We start from the raw sequence: 18224 nt of genomic DNA on the forward strand, positions 1-18224 counted from the left end.
CCTTTATTTTATGTTCAGTTATGCATGGTTTATTGCTTTGCATGTCTTTTTATAAGAGTTTTAAATTGTGGTAGCATGCTAAATTGTCCAGTCTTCTGGCATTTAGATTTTTGCTCTTTTTTTGCTGAAACCCAGTATCTTTTTCTTTAATGTATTGTTCCATTATTATTCTGCTATATAAGAATTTTCCTTAAGTAGAGCAGAATAAGTAAAACATGGTTGGAATGAGATTAGTTCTGGTTGTGAATGAATGTTTTTGCTCTTGGATTGATTAGCTAATATTAAGTTGAATGAGACTTCCGTTATTCCCCTTACCTGAAACTATTTTTTCCTCACTTTCTGAAGGAGTCTATGGTGATGTGCAGAGGGTGAAGATTTTATTTAATAAGAAAGAGAATGCCCTAGTTCAGATGGCTGATGGAAACCAGGCTCAGCTTGGTAAGCAAGCTTAAGTTTATCGCATTGTTAGCATTACGAGATATCGGTAATCAAAGGTTCAGTATCAGTTCTTTCTCCTCTTCAAAAAAAAAAAAAGATGAAAAATGCACAAACGTTTGTGCCCTTAATTGCTTGCCTGCATATATGGTATGGTTTTGGTGCAATTCCAGAGAAGGTATGGTTTGTGCAAGATAATCCAGAGGGAAAATAATGGAGTAAGCAGTACTATAAAGCAGAGTAACAACGTCTGTCATGGAGTTCCTGGAAGATGCCATAACTGCATAGGGAAGAACTCAAATGAAATCTAGCTTTGATATTAATGTCTGAAGTGAACTGAAATACCATTGTAGTCAGCACTGTCTTTAACTGTTACAGCTATGAGCCATTTAAATGGTCAGAAGCTTCATGGGAAGCCAATCCGTATAACATTGTCCAAGCATCAGACAGTGCAACTTCCCCGTGATGGGCAGGAGGACCATGGTCTGACTAAGGACTACGGAAATTCTCCTTTACATCGTTTCAAGAAACCAGGCTCCAAAAATTTTCAGAACATCTTCCCCCCTTCTGCCACTCTTCATCTGTCCAATATTCCGTAAGTATCTGCATGGAGAGTTTGTGTGCCTCATTGTGGAAATATTCACAAGTTTAGTGTGAGAGTAAATGTTGTCAGCTCTTTAACTTCTGGCAGGAGAAAAGATTGCCCATCTTCCTGTCATTCCTCAGTCTTTCCAGTCCAAAGAGCTACTTGACTGGTAGAGAATTAGGAAAGGATCTGATGGGAACTGTTTTAGAGGTGACCTACATTTGACTGGAGAAATTATTTGTTTCAGACCTTCAATAACTGAAGAAGACCTCAAGATGTTGTTCTCAAGCAATGGTGGAATGGTCAAAGGATTCAAATTCTTCCAGTAAGTGTTTTCCTCTTATGTCCTGTCCTTACGCTGGGCTCTGCAGTGTGAAAAGGGTAGAAGCACTTGGCTCTTATTATCAAAATCCAACCCAGGTTAAGAGAACGCTGAGCAGAATTGTTGCTTATGTAGTAATTGACTCATCTGGAATAAAGAATTCCAGAGTAAGCCTGGGTTGGGTCCATGGTGAATGACTTGATGAAAATTTTAGGGTAGCTGAGTGAGAAGTTTGTATAGTCATGTTTGTCGTACAGATGTACTCCCCGTGTAAAAGGACAGTATGTTGCAGTTATCCGGGTAGCTGATTTTCTGTCTGGTCTTGAGTGCTGGTTAAGAAAGCATGTACTGACTTAAGCTCTGTGTATGACGGTACTGAGTGACTTGAACTTCTGTCTTGTCAGGAAGGACCGTAAAATGGCTTTGATCCAGATGGGCTCTGTGGAAGAAGCCATTCAATCACTCATTGACCTCCATAATCATGACCTGGGAGAGAATCACCACCTGCGTGTGTCCTTCTCAAAGTCCACCATTTAAAGCTTTGGAAGGCATGAGACAGAATGGACTTAACCTCTTGGGTTCAGCCTTGACCTTAGAAGGCTGAACACTAGGGTTTCAACTTCCATCATTCCAGAAAAAAGCCACTTTAAAAATGCAGCTGAAGTGACCTTAAAAGACCAGAGATTTTATTTTTTTAAAGAGAAATCAGTTTACCGGTTTTTAAAAAAAAAAATTAAATCTAATTCATATTGCTAACCTTGCAGTGATGGGTAACAATCTTGACTGTTCAAATAAATCACAAGTTAAAGTTTACACTTTGGAACCTGCTCTGGGAAATTCCCCTCCCCTCCTGCTCCTCCTCCCCTGAAAAGCAGATCCCAACAAGTTTATCAGGTTTCACATTGATGCCTTTTTTTTCTTTACCCATCCATGCCTTGAAAGACCTAAAACCACTGTGTAAATTCACTTTTGCGCCTTTGAGTCAGGATTTTGCAAAATGCATGGTGTATAGGAGCTCCCAACTCATCCAGCACAAAAATAAGTTGCATTGATCCTACCTAAACTGTGCATCTGCTATCCTGTGCCTTAAACTTTTTTCTTCTTTTGGGGAAAACATCTGAATTGTAGGGATTGGATGGGAGAGTTGAGGGGAATGGATGAGCTCTGGCTCACTAGATCAGCTTATCGTAGTGAAGGACTAATGAAGCTGGCAAAGTGGATAAAGAAAACATTGGGCTTTGACTCTAGGCAGTTGTATCCCACTGTCCATGATGTCTCAATTTGCATAGGATCATGTGTCTTCATGCCACTTTCCAATCTGCTTGTGGTTTATCTCCATCTGCAAACCTTCCAGTGGGAGTTATTTAAGATCCTTTGTGTGTAATGCTCAGACCAAGTAGAAAGGTCTGGGTGGGGAAGCATTCCCAAGACCAAATCACATTCCATTGTCGATAGCAAGTCAACAGGCTCTGCCCTTCACAAGAGCATTGATCAAGATAAGAAATTAACCACTGTTGGACACTTGTGAAGATGAATCATAAAGAATTTGTCAAATTGTGTGTATATATATATATCTTTAAATACTTGGCTAGGATTTGAAGAATTATTGAATATCCCACATTTAGAAAGGTGTTCATGTGAGTCACCTTCGTGCCCCTAATTTGAAATTAACAAGACCAATGTAGCTCTGCCATCATTCTTATAGCATGTCTTCAGCATTTGAGCTTTTTGTTTTAATTCTTGTATTATACTTTTTGATGCAGTTGCTGTCATCTGTGCCTAGCAATATTTCCAGTTGACCAAATATTCTAATCTCTTTATATGCAAAAGAAATAGTTTAAGTACCTTTTTATAGAATGATAAGATGGTATAAACGTAATCTAAATTTACTCCTTTGTGGTATTACCCTTGTATACTGTACTTTCTTATTTTTTTTTGTAATTGAAACTGTAGGGCAGGAATTTAGTTATCAGGCTGAGGTCATGACTGAGGATGAATTAATGTAATGACATTGAAACATGCTAAGCAGATTTTTAAAGCAATGTGTTTGAGGTAACAAGCACAATTAGCTTGTGAATTGAAGTAAAAGGACCCAGGCTAAAGTTTTACCCTTTTAACCTATAAGCCCAGATATTTTTAAGTTATAGGAAGGGAATCTATTATAAGTAGAACGCAGATCGTTTTTTCCCAGTGATACAACAACCATTTTTTTTCTGGCTTACAACTCTTTCCTGGGCCATTCTGCCTTCTATTTTGTGTAATCCAATGTTGCCTTACGTTTCCCTCTAACCTGCAACCTGTTCGGATGCAAAATAACAAGAATCTTGTACTTTTTTTCAGGGTTTTTCTGCAAATTGTGGACCAAAGTTTGTTTTTTGTCTTAGTGTTGCAAGTTATGATTTCCTTGCTTAGTGTGGGAGCTCTTGACTTGCCTAGCACTGAGTGTTTGGAAAAGTCTTAACTTTTCTTAGTTCCTCCCTGAAATCTTGAGGATATGCATTATGCTGGAGAAGTGTGTGAAGTCTGAGTGAGGGTTCAGCTCGGGTTGCTGGCATGAGATCAGTAATACTTGTCTGCCTCGGTCTTCAGTCGGAGGCTGAAAGGGGTGTGAGACCACCTGAAATGGAAGTTGCCCCCAGCTGAGCTGAGAAAAAGTTCAGCTGACATCAGCTGACGAGGAGATGCTGGTTTCAGTTACCTCTAAATCTGAGTAAGCCTGTTAAGGAAATCTTGATCTGCCTCTGAAAAATCTGTTTCCTTGCCAGCATCTTACATGCAGCAGTGCAAATTCAGATGTCTTGGTGGTAGTTGTCAGCTGGAGTTAGTTCGCTCATCTGCCTGCCTTCCCCAGTGGAAACCAGTAAATTGAGTCCTCCTGCAGCTGGGGAGCGCGGGCAGTGTGGCTGCTTCTCCTGAGCACACCCCAGGCAGCACTCCCTTAAGGATCCATGCGCAACCCGAGTGGAACAGCTGTGGTGGTTTAACTTTTAAAGAATTCAATCAACCTCACCCAAGACACTGGGAAGAGGCTTATTGGAATGAAACCTGTCTGGTGGCCTTTAATGTTGATTTGGTCAACCCACAGGCTTTATATATTTTGCAAAATGCAAGTAAGTGAATTGAGGTAACCCCAGAACCCAGACAATTGTGGGTTTTTTTCCTTTGGATCCCTGTGTTTGCATGTAAAGAATGTGAGTAACAAAAGGGTGTACATATTTATAATTTTTTTATACCTGTTGTAAGACATGAGGGGGCAGCAAAACCCAGTTTTTTATGGTGAACAGATGTATTGTATATTTTGATAACAGCTATTACAGGTTCAGTATTGTGGAAGGTGGGGTGGGGAGGGTAAGCATACACAACATCAGAATTCCATTGCCTCTTTCAAAGAATGTTTGTAATGCAAAAAGAAACAAAATTAAAACTATTTTATAACAACCTTTGTACCTTTCTGTAGCTCCATTATTTACTGTTCAGATTGTAGAAAGCGGTTATTGGCCAGTCTGTACTTGTGCTTTCAATAAATTTCTTCTGTATTCTTTGCTTCTGATTTTCCTCTCTCTTTATTGTGCCTATTTTGCTTCTGATTTTTCCTTCTAATGTAATTTCAGCTGCCTCATACATAACTTTTGACTTTTTCGCATACCTCTGGGCTGGGGGAGTGTTTATTCATGCTGGCCCCTCTGTGCAGGGGGCAGGATGGTGAACCAGGCCTGGGGCTGTGTGGGGTGACCGAAGCCCCCCCGGTGTTCACACTCCAGCCCTTCAGAGCTTGACCAGTGAAGTTCAGAGGTATGAGGTTGTAGGGCCTTAACCGATGCTCTGCCTTTGTCACACTCCAACACTTTTGTTTTTTTTTACTTCATGTTCCTAAACTTTCCATATATTCTAGCTAATATCCATGAAATAACCAACTCTCCAGTCAAATCCGTAATACTCTCTGTAGTTTTGTGCTCTAGATGTGTCGAAGCTTGCTGGCTGGCTGGATGTCTCAGCGCTGGGTTTCCCATCCAGTGCCCCGGTGTGCCCTGGCCAGGTTGCTGTCCTAATGGCTAGGAGGGGGCTGGAGGCTGATTTCGGTTCCTGGGGTTACAGGAGCTGTGCTGGTGGGCACACCTGGCTGCTCAGCCCCCTGGGGAGCGAGGCCTTCTGTCCTGCAGGTTTTGTCCTCTCTGAGTCCAACGCAATTGAAGAAAAAATAATTTCTGGAAGTAGGTGCTGTGGTGTAGAGCTGGACGCCTCAACACCTCGGCATCCTGAAGTCTGGGATCACAGTGCTCAAAAAATAAAACCTCAGTGGCCCCCCTGAGGCTCGTGGCAGTGTGCTCGGTGCTGTCCCTGTCCCTCTCCTTGCACCCCTCCAGCTCTAAGCGCTGCTGGGGGTGCGCCGAGCTCCAGCAGCCGAGGGTGGCTACGGGCAGCCCGTGTTTGTGGGGGTGGGACGAGTAAATGCTGCGCTGCTGGGTTCGTGGCTCTGCTCCTGTCCTTTAGCTGCGTTCCCTTTGTGTTGAACCGCATTAGCATTAAACTGGCTGATTTTATAGTATTTTATAGGCTTCTCGGTTCCGGCTCCAGCCTCCAAGCTGGGTTCTGCAGGAGCCTCAGGCTGCTGAAAGAGATCACTGTTGTTCCTGGAAAGTGTAATAGGATTTGTAACAGCTGCCTCTGCCCTCGCCCGCTGATGCGCGTGTGAAACGCTGCTGAGCTCTGCGTGCCCTGGGCACCGGCAAGGCAGGGGAGGCCCTGGGGTGCTGGGGGGGGGGATTTACAGCCTCCTGGCCCCTGCTGCGGGGGCTGCTCTGTTCTCCTGTCCAGCATCGCAGCAGCTCCCGGCACTGCTGGTGTCCAGGTGCAGGAGGTTCAATGCCTGCGCTGGCTCCCCCGTGTGCATCTGACAGAAAGCTGACTCTCAACCTGTGCTTGTCATTAGACCGTTCTCACTGACAGCCTAGGGCAACTTTTAGAAAAGATGTTCTTTATTTAGAAAATGCTGAATTAGGGGAACCAATATTTTCAGCGCGAGAACAACAGCCTCATCTGCTCCCTGCCTCCAGCAGATCCAACCACGCTGCTGTGCTCTGTAAGGTGGGGGGAGAGGCTCGTGCGGAATAAACACCAACATGAAAGGCCAGGCCAAGCATCCTGAGCATCTCTGGCTATGGAAAGTGAATTCGGATAGCTTGGCTTCGCCACCAGCTCTGTAAATGCCGCTGCTAATCCTCCGAGCATGCCTCTGATGGAGTCTGAAGTGCCGCTGCCAGCCCTGGAGTAGCGCTGCTCACGCTGCTGGAGCTGAACCAATATTTGCTGAAGCCACTTCCCCGCCTTGCTACGTGCCAGGGGGGGACTCAGAGTCCTGCAGAGGCTCCTGGAGGGCAGAAAGGCTGCGCCCAGAGCCCTCGGGGAGCCCAGGGCCGGGGTCGGGGCTCCCTGTGCCTGGGGAGGGGGTGGCCCTGGGGTGGCCGTGTCCGGGTGAAGCAGGGCTGAGGTCAGCGAATCCTCCCTGACCTCACTGCAGGGACGGGGCCGAGGCTCACCACGGCTCAAACCAACCAGAGCCGTGCCACCGCTTCGCAGGCACCGAGGGAATTTGCTTTATTTGCTGCTCCAGGAGCAATTAGTGAGCGGGGCCTGGCTAACGAGGCAGGGTCTCCCCTCGCCCCCTCCCGCAGGCCGGGCACCCGCTGGCAGCGGGGCTGGGGCCGGGGGGTGGCCGTGGAGGGGTCCCGGTGCCCCCCCAGGACCAGGCCCAACAGCGGCCTCCAGCCGGGGGTCCCCACGGGGGGGCTGCAGCACGGAGCTGGCGGTTGCCATGGAAACGGTGGGGTCGGGGAAGGGGCCTGCGGTGCCGTTCGTCACGGCGCTGAGCGAGGGGCGGCCCAGGGCCCCCACCAACAGCTCGGTGCCGCCGCTGCCTCCGTCCCCATCTCCCAGGGGACTGCAGGCTGAGCCCCCCGCTCCTGTCACACCACCAGCCCCCTACCAAAGCCTGGGACCCCCCCAGCTCCCTGGGCAGGCACAGCCCCGGGGCCCCCCCCTCCCGCAGCACCCACACCTCGAGCTGCTGCCAGCAATCCCCGCGCTAATCCCCCGCTGGCTTTTCCAGCGGCGCAGCGGGGTGATGTGGGATAATCCAAATGTTTGCAAGGCCGAGGCTCTGGGATATCCCCCGCTAATCCAATTGGCAGCTCAGGGCCATCTTCACAGCACCCCGACTCTGGAGCACCGGGGGCTGTTGGCGCTGTCCCCGCTGCACCGCCGGGGGCACCCAGGGGCTTGGCCACGCTCGGTGTGATGGGGGCTGCGGGGTGAAGCGGGACGGCTTCGCTTCGGGCTTTGCCGCCTCGTCCTGCCCCAGCACAGCCTCACGGCGCGGCTGTCACCGTCCCTGCGTGCAGAGCTCCTGGGGAAGGCAGCGCGCGGGGGCGGCAGCCCAATCCAATCCCCCCCCCCCCCCAGGTCTGATTTACGAGCTGTGACAAATGGCAGCAGATGCTGCTCCGCACCGCGGCCGGGGTCGTGCCGGGTTTCGCTGCCACCATACGGAGATGGGCTGGGGGGGGGGCAGCCTGCGGGGCTGCCTTTACTGTGGGTGCCTTGAGCCCCCTGACACCCCCGGCAACCCCCAGGGCTCTGCGGTGCCCTCGCAGGAGGCCGGGGATGACACGGGGACAATGTGGGGACAATGCGAGGACAATGCGGGGACGCCGTCCTCGTGGAGGCCAGCGCGGCGAGGAGGGGGCCACGCGGGAGCCGAGCTGGGTGCCCGCATCCCCGGCGTTGCCACAGCAACACAGCCAGAATCTGCAGCGCCCGCACGTCCCTCCCGGGGCGGCTCCGGAGCCGAGCTCGATGCGAGCGGGGTCCCCACGTCCTGCGCGTGGCGGCGATGCCGGGGTCACGAAGCCCCTCGCACCGGGGGCCCCTCTGGGGGTCGAGCGGGGTGGTGGCGCGTCGAGCTGTATTAACGTCATTGCTCGTCATCGCCTGGTTTTCATGGGCCGCAGCCTGGAGCTGGTTGCTCCTGGTCCGTGGGGGGGTGGAGAGGAGCCCGAGCCCCCCTGGAGGTGTGGGGGCGCGGTGGGGGCTGCCTCTCGCAGGGGACAAAGGACGGGGCAGGGGCTTTTTGCTTTTTGCACGGCTCAGCTGGGGCCCCCCCACTCCACCCAGAGCCCAAATCCTCCACACCCCACCTTGGCAGCACCGCTGAGCCCTGGCCGTGCCCCGCAGACACCCCCTCCCCAGCCCTTCTGGAGCTGTGCCCCCCAAGGACGCGGCCCAGCAGGGGCACATTCACATTTTTATTCCTTTTCAGACCACAGCAGGTTCAGCCATTGCCTGGCCGATGCATTCACAGCTTGGAGACCCCCCCCCAAGGGCTGCCTCCCCAGCAGCTCCCAGCCCCCCCCAGGACCCCATGCACAGGGAATTCCCCCGGGGGGCTCCTGCCAGCCCAGGTGGGTGCCCTGATGCTGGCAGGACCCGGGCTGGCCGGGCAGGCTGCGCCCCGTGCCCCCCCCCGGTTGTCGTCCCCCCACCCCCAGCACTTCCCTACCCAATGTACACACTCTACTTTAGCCAGCACAGTATTTACACGCTCCTAACGCCCAGAGCTCGGGCCCTGGACAAACACCCCCCTCCCAGCACCGTCCCCCATCTCCCTGCCCCCAGAACGATCCAGCCAACGTGCAGCCCCCGCATGAGCCAGGAGCCCCATGGCACCCCCCCCCCCCAAAGCCCTTTAATGCTGTTTGCTCCCCTCCCACCCCACAGACTTACAATGCCAGAGTCAGAATAAATTACCCCCCCACACCCCAAAATGTCAGCACCTGTGTTAGAGAGAGAAGTAAAGTCCAAAGTGCTTGGAGACGCCCAGCCCCTGCGGGCGGGCGGGGGCGCGGAGCCCCCTCTGCGCTCCCCGGGGTCCCGCGCACCCCTCGGCTGCCCGGGGGGGTGAAGGTGTCTGGCCCCAGCTTTTTGTCACCCCGATGCTAACGACAGCCCCGTCCTGCCACCTCCCCACGGGAGAGGGCCCAGCAATTACGGACCCCCCCCACTATCCCCCAGGCAGGGCAGAGGGCAGGCGGCGGGGGCTCAGTCCTTAAACCTCCGGCTGGCCTGCATTTTCCTGTAGTAGTTGTCGGCCTCGCTGTCCGTGTGCCCGTCCTTCTCGGCCGGCTTCCTCCGCAGCGTGGACTCGCGGCTGGCCGTGCCCAGCAGCCCCTCGGGGGGGCCGTCCCCCCGCTCCCCGCCGCCCCCCGCCGCCACGTTGATGGTGGCCAGGCTGCCGTAGCGCGGCTCATCCTGCTCGATGTCGCTGACGGAGGAGCCGGGGGACACCCCGGCGCTCTTGGCCGGGCGGAAGCCCCGGAAATCCTTGCCCATCTCGCCCAGCTCGTAGGCGTCCGGCCCCTCGGGCCCCTTCTGGGCCGACTTCCACTCCCAGGGCCCGTTGCCGGCGGAGAGGTGCACGACGGGGTGGTGGGGCGCGTGGGCGTCAATGGTGATGATGCTGGAGCTGTCGCGCTCCGAGGGCGAGCGGTACTGCGAGGAGTCGGAGCTGGTGGAGGACGAGGACGTCTCCGAGTGCTTGGGGGTGACGGACACCATGCTCTGCTGCTTGGACATGGCGATGACCTGCATGAGGCGCGGGGGGTTGGCCACCCGCTGCGCCCCCCCCTTCTCCGCCACCATCACCCACTTGGCCCTCACGGCCGCCCCGCCGCCGGCCGCCCCGCCGGCACCCGCCTGGCTCTCCTCGGGGATGTGCACCAGCTGCGAGGCGCCCGGCCGGGGCTGGATGAGCACGCGGGGCCCCATGGCTGCCCGCTCGGCCGGGCGCGCCTGCACCGTGGGGTAGAGGGACGGGGGCACGTCCTCGTCGGCGTCCCCGGCGCCCCGGCCCAGCGCGCCCGCCTCCTCCGCCAGCGTCATGCTGCGGCCCTCCAGAGACTTCTGCTTCCACTCGGTGATGAGCTGCTTGGAGCGGGAGGCGTCCACGGGGACGTGGATGGTCATGTGGCGCCGCGCGGGGTCGTCCATGGAGGGGGTGTTGACGCGGGGCAGGGTGTTGCTGAAGGTCACCATGTTCTCCTTGCCCATGGGGCTGCGGGGGGCCAGCAGGTCCACGTCCACGCTGGCGCGCTTCAGGCTGCCCAGGGAGTTCTTCTCCCGCGGCACCGGCCGCGCCGCCTCCTCCAGCCGCGTCTGCGGGTTCAGCTCGTCGGTGCTCACCGACTTGTTCTGGTGGTACACGGAGTCGTGGCCCCGCTGCGTCAGCGCCCGCAGCGCGTCCTTGGCCGGCGCCGGGGCCGGGGCCCTCTCCGTGGGGGCGCGGAAGTTGCCCACGGCGTGGTACGCCTGCGGCGGGGAGAGCGCGGGGTCAGCGGGGCCGGGGCGCGCGGCATGCAGCCCCCGCGCCCGGCAGCACCCACCAGGTAGGCAGCGATGCCCGAGCCGATCAGGAAGCCCACGTAGACGTCGGCGGGGTGGCTGCGGTACTGCGTGATCTGCGTCAGGCCGCAGATGCCGGCGGCGATGGCGAAGGCAAAGACCAGGATGGGCTTGAGGAGCTTGGTGCTGTCCGAGATGATGGAGTTGAAATACATCTGGGGGGGGGAAGAGGACATCAGGACACCGGCACCCGCTGCCTTTCCCCCCGGCCACGCAGGGCTCTGCAGGGCTCAAGCAGCCTTGAAGCGCGTGGCGCGACGCGGTCCCCGGACTCACCGAGACGTAGACGGCCGCGAACGCCGACAGCGTCGCGTGCTGGGACGGGAACGTCTTCCTGCAGCGGGGACAAAGCGGAGCTGCTGAGTGCGGGGGGGGACACAGGGGGGCTGTCCCCTCCCCGGCACGTACCTGGCGGACAGGATGGCGTGCTTGTCCGTGCCCGAGCAGATGTCCTGGGTGATGTAGGGGTTGGCGTCGCAGGGGGTGCCCAGCAGCGTGTAGTTGGGCTTGCAGACGGTCAGGAAGAAGGGCGCGTGGTAGCCGGTGGCCAGCTGGATCACGTCCGTCACCAGGGCGGTGGCACAGAGCCCGAACACGTGGACACCTGCGGGAGGCAGAGCGGGGGGGGATTGGTGGTGTCACCCCCACCCTGCACAGGATGGGGCCCCATGCGCCCCTTCCCAGTCCACATGGGGCATCCAGGGACCCCCTACCAGCCCCAGGGCACCCCAAAACAACCAGGAAGGGTCCGGTGAGGGGGGTCTGGGCAGTGGGTAGAGCTGTGCATTGCTGGGCCTGGCTGCCCCCACGTCCCCCCCAGCCCCAGGACACCCCCGAGGAGGGCACGGCTGCCCGGGCTGCGGCACAACGTACCCACAAACCTTACGGTCCTGCGCAGGAAGGAGTTGAAGTTGCAGCCGCCGGCGTTGATGCTGCCCTCGGCCCCGGCGCGTCCCTTCAGCCTGGACTGCAGGCAGTACACGATGCCTTCCCCGACCATGATCTGGGGGGGAACCGGCAGCTCAGAGGGGCCCCAAAACCCGGCCCAGGCAGGATCCAGCCCCCCCCGACCCCCGTCCCAGCAGCGGGACGGGCCCGGGACGCACCGAGGCGGCGGGGGCGGCGAAGGCCAGGCTGAGCAGCATGAGCAGCGGGATGAGCTCCTCGTTGGTCTCCACGTAGGGCATGGAGAGCGCGCGGTCGTAGCACTGGAAGCCCACCTTGGCCGGCTTGAAGAGGTCGGTCAGCTCCAGGAAGTACAGCGTCACGATGGAGGAGGCCACGATGGGCAGCTGGGGGGGCCGGGGGGGGTCGGTGGGGGCTCCTCGCCCACCCCAGCCTCCAGAGCCCCCCGCTGGGTGCCCGGGGTCCCCAGGGGGCACCGGCCGGGCGCGGAGCCGTGCACCGAGCAGCCCCGAGGATGCGCAGCCACAACCCGGGTGGGACGGGGGTGGCGAGGCTGCAGCCCCCCCGCGGCAGCCCCCCGCCCACCCCACACCTACCTCCACGAAGTAGAAGCAGGGCAGGAGCGTCATGCTGTCCTTGGGCACCTTGGCCTTGTCCTTCGGGGAGATCATGGTGCTGGGGCGGGCGGGGGTCCCTGCCATGGGGCAGCCGGCGTCACCCCGGCGCTCGGCCCCACGGGGGGGCCCCCACTGCACGGGGGTCGCGCTGCCCCCCCCCCACCTCCTCCCAGCCTCCGGGGGGGCTGTGACAACAGGTGGGGCGGAGGCTCGGCTGTCGCGACAGACCCCTCTGCCGCGACATGCGCCGCTGCGCTGGGCGTGGGGAGGGGGCGTGCCGCCCGCAGAGCCCGGCCGGGGAGGGGGGGGGACGGGGGCGCCCCCCCCGACCCCCCGAAACTTCTGACAAGTCCTGGGTGCAAAAAGGGGGGGGGGGGCACGAGGGGGGTGGAGCAATGGGGGGCTGTAAGGGAGGGGGCAATAATGGGGGGGGGAGAACGAGAGGGGGGATAACGGGGGGGTGATAACGGGGGGTAGTACCGGGGGGGGGCAGTACCGGGGGGGCAGTACCGGGGCCGAGCGCGCCGCAGGAGCGGGCGGGGGCTCGGGGGGGGCCGTGTCGGGGCGGGGGCCCGTCCCTTTGTGCCTCCGCCGCCGCCCGCGCCCCCCACTCACCTCCGCTGCAGCCGCCCCTGGGGGGGCGAATCCGGGCCGGGGGGGGTCGGGGGGGGCCGGGCGGGGCGGGGGCGTCCGCGGGGCTCCCGCTGCAGCGGGGATGCTCTGCCTCGGCCGAGCGCGGCGAGCGGCTGCTTCCTCCCCTCCTCCTCCTCCTCCGCCGCCGCCGCCTCCTCCCCGCCGCCCCCCACCGCCCCCCGCCCCGCCCCGCCGCTCCCGGCCCCTCTCGGGGCTTTGGGCGGCCGCGGGAGCCCGGGGGGGGCCGGGGAAGGGGAGCGGGGGGGGGTCGGGTGCGAGACAAAGGGACCGGGGGGGGGGCGCGGCACCGAGCGGGGGCGGCTCCCCCGTGCTGCTGTGTGCCCCCCCCAGTTGCTTTGTGCCCCCCCCAGTGCTGCTCTGCCCCCCCCAGGGCTTTGCTTCTGGCACTGGGGGGCCAGGGCCATGCCAAGCCCCCATCTCCAGCCCCTTTCCCCCCCCCCCCAGCCCCTTGCCCCCTGGTGCAGCCCCCAGCTGCTGGGCCTCGTGTGGCCGCGCCGCCCCCCCCTCACCCCCAAGCTTGGCTCAGCCGCTGGTCGAAGCCTCAAATCCCCCCAAATTCAGGGCTGGGGAACCAGGGTGCAGCTCCCCTTGCCCCCTCGTGGGCTTCCCAGCCCCTCTGGAGGAGGACCGAGCCCCCCCCGTGCCCCCCACCCGCAGTGGATCCCGGCCCCGTGCCCCTCGCACACCCCGGGGTGCAGCCCTGGAGCCCGCTCAGGCCCCGGGGGTCACCGCAGCGCTGCCCCCGTCCCATTTTCGGCCCTAAGTGGGCAGAAATCTCCCGGCGCATTTAACGTTTAAATCCCGAGCGGCTGAAAGCTGCGGCTAAGCCGCTCTCCATGCGGCTCCACGGGCCCAAAGTGCAGAAATCCCCCCCCCCCCCAGCAAACCCGGAGCCCCCCCACCGCACTGAGCCCCCCGGCACCCTCCTCCTGCGGGGGTCCGAGCCCCGTGGCCACGAGCTCCCCAAAACCCGGGGGCTGAAGGCGAGGCCGCAGCTGCCCCACGCAGGGACCCGCTCACCCCGTGTGCCCCCGTCCCGCACCCCATCTGTAGGGCTGGGGGGGTGGCAGCAGCTGTGTCCCCCCCCCCCCCCCCCCATGCCGGTGCCTGTCCTGCTGAGCCCCGCGTGGCCGCGGTGACCCCGGGAGCATTTGGGCGGCTTTGGTGCAGCCGCAGCCCGGGACGTTGGCACGGCAGCCCGGAATCAAACCCAGCGATTTTTGAGCTGTAAAAACAGCAGGCACATAAAAAAAATAAAAATCAAAATAAAACTTGTGTGTGAGAAGCAGCTCCGTGGGCTGCAGCCGAGGCTTCCTTCCTCGCCGCTGATGGAAATCCCAGATCCCGGCCCCGCGGGGGGCACGCAGCCAGCCCGGGGCAGCCCGCGGGCAGCGCGTTGGGCACAGCCGGACCAGGGGGCGGCTGGGAATGAGCCCCCTGCGATGCCAGTGCCTCGCCCCCCCTGCACCTCGTCCCCCACAGCCCCTCTGTGCAGCCGGCCCCGAGCCCCCCGTCCTGCCCCCGTCTCCATCCTGCTGAGGTTTTGCCGAGGTCCTGGTGTTGCCTGGGCAGGAGCCGGGGGTCTGCAGGTGGGGGGGGCTCGGGGCAAGAAAAACAGCCCCGGGTGTGGGGTTGGGTCCTGCCTCTTGCCTGGGGACCCCAAGCCAGCTGCTGGTGACCCCAGTCCCACTGTCCTGGGGGTATTTGGGGCCATGGAGCAGGACGGCTCCGCTCGGCTGCGTGGCCCCCGAGCACCCCCCGGGACAGCAACCAGTGACCCCCGTGCTGGGGGCCAACGATGCAAAAATCCCCTCCTGCCCGTGCCAGATCCAACAGCTGGGGAAGGCTGCTTCCTCCCAGCGTTGTTTGTGCTGAGAACTCTTGACCTGTTTTATAACCTGAATGTTTAGACACTCTCGATATTTTCCTCACGCTGCGGAAACCCCCTCCTTTTCCCCTTCCTTCCCCCCCTCTCCGCGGCCCCAAACTGGACATAAAAGCGAGTCCCAGCCCTGCCGAGCCCCACGGCCGGGTCGGAGGCTCCCCACTGCAGCCATGGGGCCGTGTCCTGCTCCCGTCCTCGTCCTCGCTCTCTTCCTGCAGCTGGGGGCCGTGGTGAATGGTGAGTGCCCCCCTCTGCACCCCAATACTGGGACGGGGATGGACTGGGGCATCCCCGGGAGGGGGCCAGGGACAAACTGGGGCATCCCCAGGGCGGTTCTGGGCTCTGCTGGTGGTTTTGTGTCAGCAGCCCCGGGTGGGGGGGACACGGCTGGGGGCCCTGCAGTGCTGTGCCCCCCAACTCATTCTGCTTCTCTCCCGCCCGCCGCAGCGCAGCCCCGGGGACGGATCCTGGGGGGCTACGAGGCCAGGCCCCACCTGCGGCCGTACATGGCCTCGCTGCAGCTGGACGGGCAGCACGTCTGCGGGGGCTTCCTCATCGCCGAGCAGTGGGTGCTGAGCGCCGCGCACTGCACCGAGGGGACGTGAGTGCCGGGGGGGCAGTGCCAGGGTGCCCACGGTGGCGGCCGGGCAGGGGCTGCGGGACCCCGGGGGGGCTGCCAGCTCCCTGGGGGGGGGTCTCTCTGTGAGCCCGCGGCCCCCCCCGTGCCGTGCCCCACCGCAGTGGTGCCGAGCCCCCCACCCTGCCCCCCCTGCAGGAACGGGAAGCTCTTCCAGGTCCTGCTGGGAGCCCACTCGCTGACCGAGCCGGAGCCCCACAAGCGCCTGTACCGGGTGCGCGCGCAGATCGCCCACCCCGGCAGCAACATCCACAACAACAGGGACGACCTCCTGCTGCTCCAGGTGCGTGGGGTGCCCCCTCCCCACCGCCCTCAGCACCCCAACCGCGCTCACCCCGCGGGGTCACTGCCGGTGCCGGGAGGAATCCCTCGAGGCCGGGCTGACCGCAGCGCTCGGTCCCCTCTGTCCCCCTCCCAGCCCGTGGGACCATCCCCGCTCCCCCTGCCATGGATTTTTGGGCCGTTTCCCAGTGATTCTGGGACGACGTGTCTCCGACCTCCGGCCGCATGCTGGGGGCTGCAGGCGGGGAGGCAGCGCTGGGAGCTCGGGGAGGCCGGCGCGACGCCGGGGCCGTGTCCCGCTGAGCCCGGTCCCTTCCTTTGCTTGGTGGCAGCTGGAGGAGAAAGCGGAGCTGAACGCACACGTGAAGGTGCTGCCATTCCAGCGGGAGGACAGGGACGTGGAGGCCGACACGCTGTGCGAGGCCGCGGGCTGGGGCACCGTCACCCACAGCGGGCGGCGGCCGGACAAGCTGCAGCAGGTGGAGCGGCCGGTGATCAGCCGCGAGCTCTGCAACCACCGCACCCGCCACGACCAAACCATCACCGAGAAGATGATGTGCACCGACTCCCGCAAGAAGGACACCTGCAAGGTACCGGCCTGCTCAGCCTCCTGTCCCCGACCCAGGGCCGTGGGCTGGGGCTGACGACCCCCGTGGGGGCCTGGGTGGGAACAGCTCCGGCTGGGGGGGAGGATGTGGGGCAGGACGGGGCCGTGGGGCAGGACGGGGCCGTGGGGCAGGACGGGGCCGTGGGGCAGGACGGGGCTGCAGCCCCAGGGAGGGAGCGAGGTGGGGAGCGGGGGGAGCAGCAGCAGTGCCCCCCCCGGCACTGAGCCCCTGTCCTGCAGGGAGACTCCGGGGGCCCCCTGGTCTGCAACGGCGTGGCCGAAGGGGTGGTGACGGCCGGCTCCCGGGTCTGCGGCAACTACAAGAAGCCCGCCATCTACACCCGCATCGCCCCGTACGCCACCTGGATCGACGGCGTCATGGCCTCAGCGGCCGGGGACAAGGCCGGGGACGAGGCCGGGGACGAGGCCGCTCGCTGAGCCGGGCTCACGGAGGGACCCGGCTCCACGCCACGGCTTGCTGCTGCCGGCCCGGCCCTCGCTGCTGCGCCGCTGGGCGCTGGGCTCCCCGAGCACCCCCACACCGCCAGGCCGGGAGGGGGCACAAAATGGGGCAGGGGGTCCCCAGCCTCCTGCTCGTGAGGCTCAGGGGCTGGCCGGGGGCTGGGCGATGCCCGGGGAGGGGGGGGGTGCCCAGGCCGCAGGCTTTGCTGAACGCGCCCGTACCGCCCACCGCGACCCTCTGCAATAAAGCAATCACTGCTCCTGCCGCAGAGCTGCTGGGGCTGAGCGGGGCTGGGGGGGGAACAGTGTGAGAGCACCGTGTGGGGGGTGCACACACAGCTGGGGGGTGGGTGCTGAGCCCCCGGGGCACCCCCACCCTCCCCATCGCTGCTCCGTGCCGTCTCCATCCTCACCTCTCCGGTCACACGTGTGTGAATCCCGTCCCCCCCCCCGCAGTGTGCTGAGCCCCCCCGTGCCCTCCCACCACTGCTCACCCCCGTTGGGCTCTCCTGGAGGGGCACACGGACCCCCGAGCCCCAGCACCTCTCCTGGCCCCGCTCCCATCACCGCACTCCGTGGTCGAGTGCCCTGAGCCCAGTGCCCTGGGTGGGAGCGCGGGGGCCGCATCCTGCGGCACGGTGAGGTCCGGAGCTGGGACCAGCCCCGGGTTCCTTGTGTGAGCATCCAGTAAGGCCCAGGAGCTGCGTGCGGTGCTGCTGGCACGCTCAGGACCCCGGTCCTTGGCCCCAGACCCAGCCACGGGGCCCCAGGGCTGGCACAGAGCCCCGACATAGTCCTGGGACCAGCAGAGCCCAGCTGGGACCAGCAGCATCCCGCTGGCAGCGGGATCACGGCAGGGCTGGGAGCAGAGCAGAGCTGCTCACCCTGCCCTAACGCATCCATCGGGGGAAGGAGAGCATCCTGCCCCGCCAGCACAGGGCGCGAGGCAGAGGAGCCCACCCATCGCTCCCTCCACGTGCCACCGCACGTTAAATAACCCCAAACCTGCTCTGAGAAACAGGAAACGAGCGAGGGCCCAGGCTGATTAGTTTTACTTACAGGGGAAAGGAGCCTTAACAAGGAGTTGGAGCTTCCTAATTAGCCTTTTGATTTTCCTTAATTACCAGAAGAATAGCAAGGCAGAGCGTCTCCACACAGCAATGCATTAAATGGAGCTGAGAGCCAAGCTCTTTGCCATCAGCTTGATTTTTCACTAATAAATGAAAACCCATTCCCAGAGGGATATAAATATATTAAAAAAATGGCTCATTCTTTCCCTCAAGTGGTCTCCGAGGACAGCCCGAAGTTTTCTGGCTGGGTGGGAATTCGGCCAAGCCACAGATCAGCTCCAAGCCTCCTCGCTGTGCTTTGTCCAAGC

General features: G+C 60.8%; 3 protein-coding genes across 11 annotated transcripts in view; 2 read left to right on the plus strand and 1 right to left on the minus strand.

Annotated features, from left to right (window-relative positions):
• PTBP1 (polypyrimidine tract binding protein 1) overlaps positions 1-4893 on the plus strand; it is a 29960-nt gene extending 25067 nt beyond the window's left edge. For all 7 annotated transcript variants that reach the window (XM_072029117.1, XM_027472532.3, XM_072029116.1 and 4 more), the window contains 4 exons: positions 346-438; positions 814-1030; positions 1269-1346; positions 1748-4893. In XM_072029117.1, coding sequence (XP_071885218.1) covers positions 346-438; positions 814-1030; positions 1269-1346; positions 1748-1880 — 521 coding nt within the window. In that variant the 3' untranslated portion in view covers positions 1881-4893. The remainder of the gene's footprint in view (positions 1-345; positions 439-813; positions 1031-1268; positions 1347-1747) is intronic.
• Positions 4894-8630: 3737 nt separating this feature from the next.
• Positions 8631-13036, minus strand: PLPPR3 (phospholipid phosphatase related 3). Of its 3 annotated transcripts, XM_072029110.1 has the most exons (8): positions 12935-13036; positions 12299-12396; positions 11903-12088; positions 11670-11799; positions 11205-11400; positions 11073-11130; positions 10778-10951; positions 8631-10703 (listed from the first exon to the last, which is right to left on the minus strand). In XM_072029110.1, exons 2-8 carry the CDS (start codon positions 12371-12373, stop codon positions 9438-9440), a joined length of 2085 nt encoding a protein of 694 aa, XP_071885211.1. In that variant the 5' UTR covers positions 12374-12396; positions 12935-13036; the 3' UTR covers positions 8631-9437. The 3 variants fall into 3 exon arrangements, with proteins under 3 accessions (XP_071885211.1, XP_027328329.3, XP_038024998.2); XM_027472528.3 differs by lacking the exon at positions 12935-13036 and having other exon boundaries at positions 12299-12557; XM_038169070.2 differs by lacking the exon at positions 12935-13036 and having other exon boundaries at positions 9699-10703; positions 11678-11799; positions 12299-12560.
• Positions 13037-14935: 1899 nt separating this feature from the next.
• On the plus strand, positions 14936-17111 carry CFD (complement factor D). Its single transcript, XM_027472539.3, has 5 exons — positions 14936-15095; positions 15306-15459; positions 15634-15778; positions 16110-16367; positions 16625-17111. Exons 1-5 carry the CDS (start codon positions 15029-15031, stop codon positions 16820-16822), a joined length of 822 nt encoding a protein of 273 aa, XP_027328340.1. The 5' UTR covers positions 14936-15028; the 3' UTR covers positions 16823-17111.
• Positions 17112-18224: the final 1113 nt, after the last annotated feature.

Source organism: Anas platyrhynchos, chromosome 29 (genome assembly GCF_047663525.1).
Source record: "Anas platyrhynchos isolate ZD024472 breed Pekin duck chromosome 29, IASCAAS_PekinDuck_T2T, whole genome shotgun sequence".
NCBI classification, from domain to species: domain Eukaryota; kingdom Metazoa; phylum Chordata; class Aves; order Anseriformes; family Anatidae; genus Anas; species Anas platyrhynchos.

What these genes read in the sequence shown, in the direction of transcription:
- PLPPR3 (XM_027472528.3), bottom strand. Translation starts at nt 12,403, where the DNA reads ATGGCAGGGACCCCCGCCCGCCCCAGCACCATGATCTCCCCGAAGGAC. An exon ending in CCTGCTTCTACTTCGTGGAG is followed by an intron (nt 12,089 to 12,298) that starts GTAGGTGTGGGG and finishes CGGCCCCCCCAG; the next exon opens with CTGCCCATCGTGGCCTCCTC. An exon ending in CACGCCATCCTGTCCGCCAG is followed by an intron (nt 11,131 to 11,204) that starts GTACGTGCCGGG and finishes TCCCCGCTGCAG; the next exon opens with GAAGACGTTCCCGTCCCAGC.
- CFD (XM_027472539.3), top strand. Translation starts at nt 15,029, where the DNA reads ATGGGGCCGTGTCCTGCTCCCGTCCTCGTCCTCGCTCTCTTCCTGCAG. An exon ending in GCTGGGGGCCGTGGTGAATG is followed by an intron (nt 15,096 to 15,305) that starts GTGAGTGCCCCC and finishes CGCCCGCCGCAG; the next exon opens with CGCAGCCCCGGGGACGGATC. An exon ending in ACGACCTCCTGCTGCTCCAG is followed by an intron (nt 15,779 to 16,109) that starts GTGCGTGGGGTG and finishes GCTTGGTGGCAG; the next exon opens with CTGGAGGAGAAAGCGGAGCT.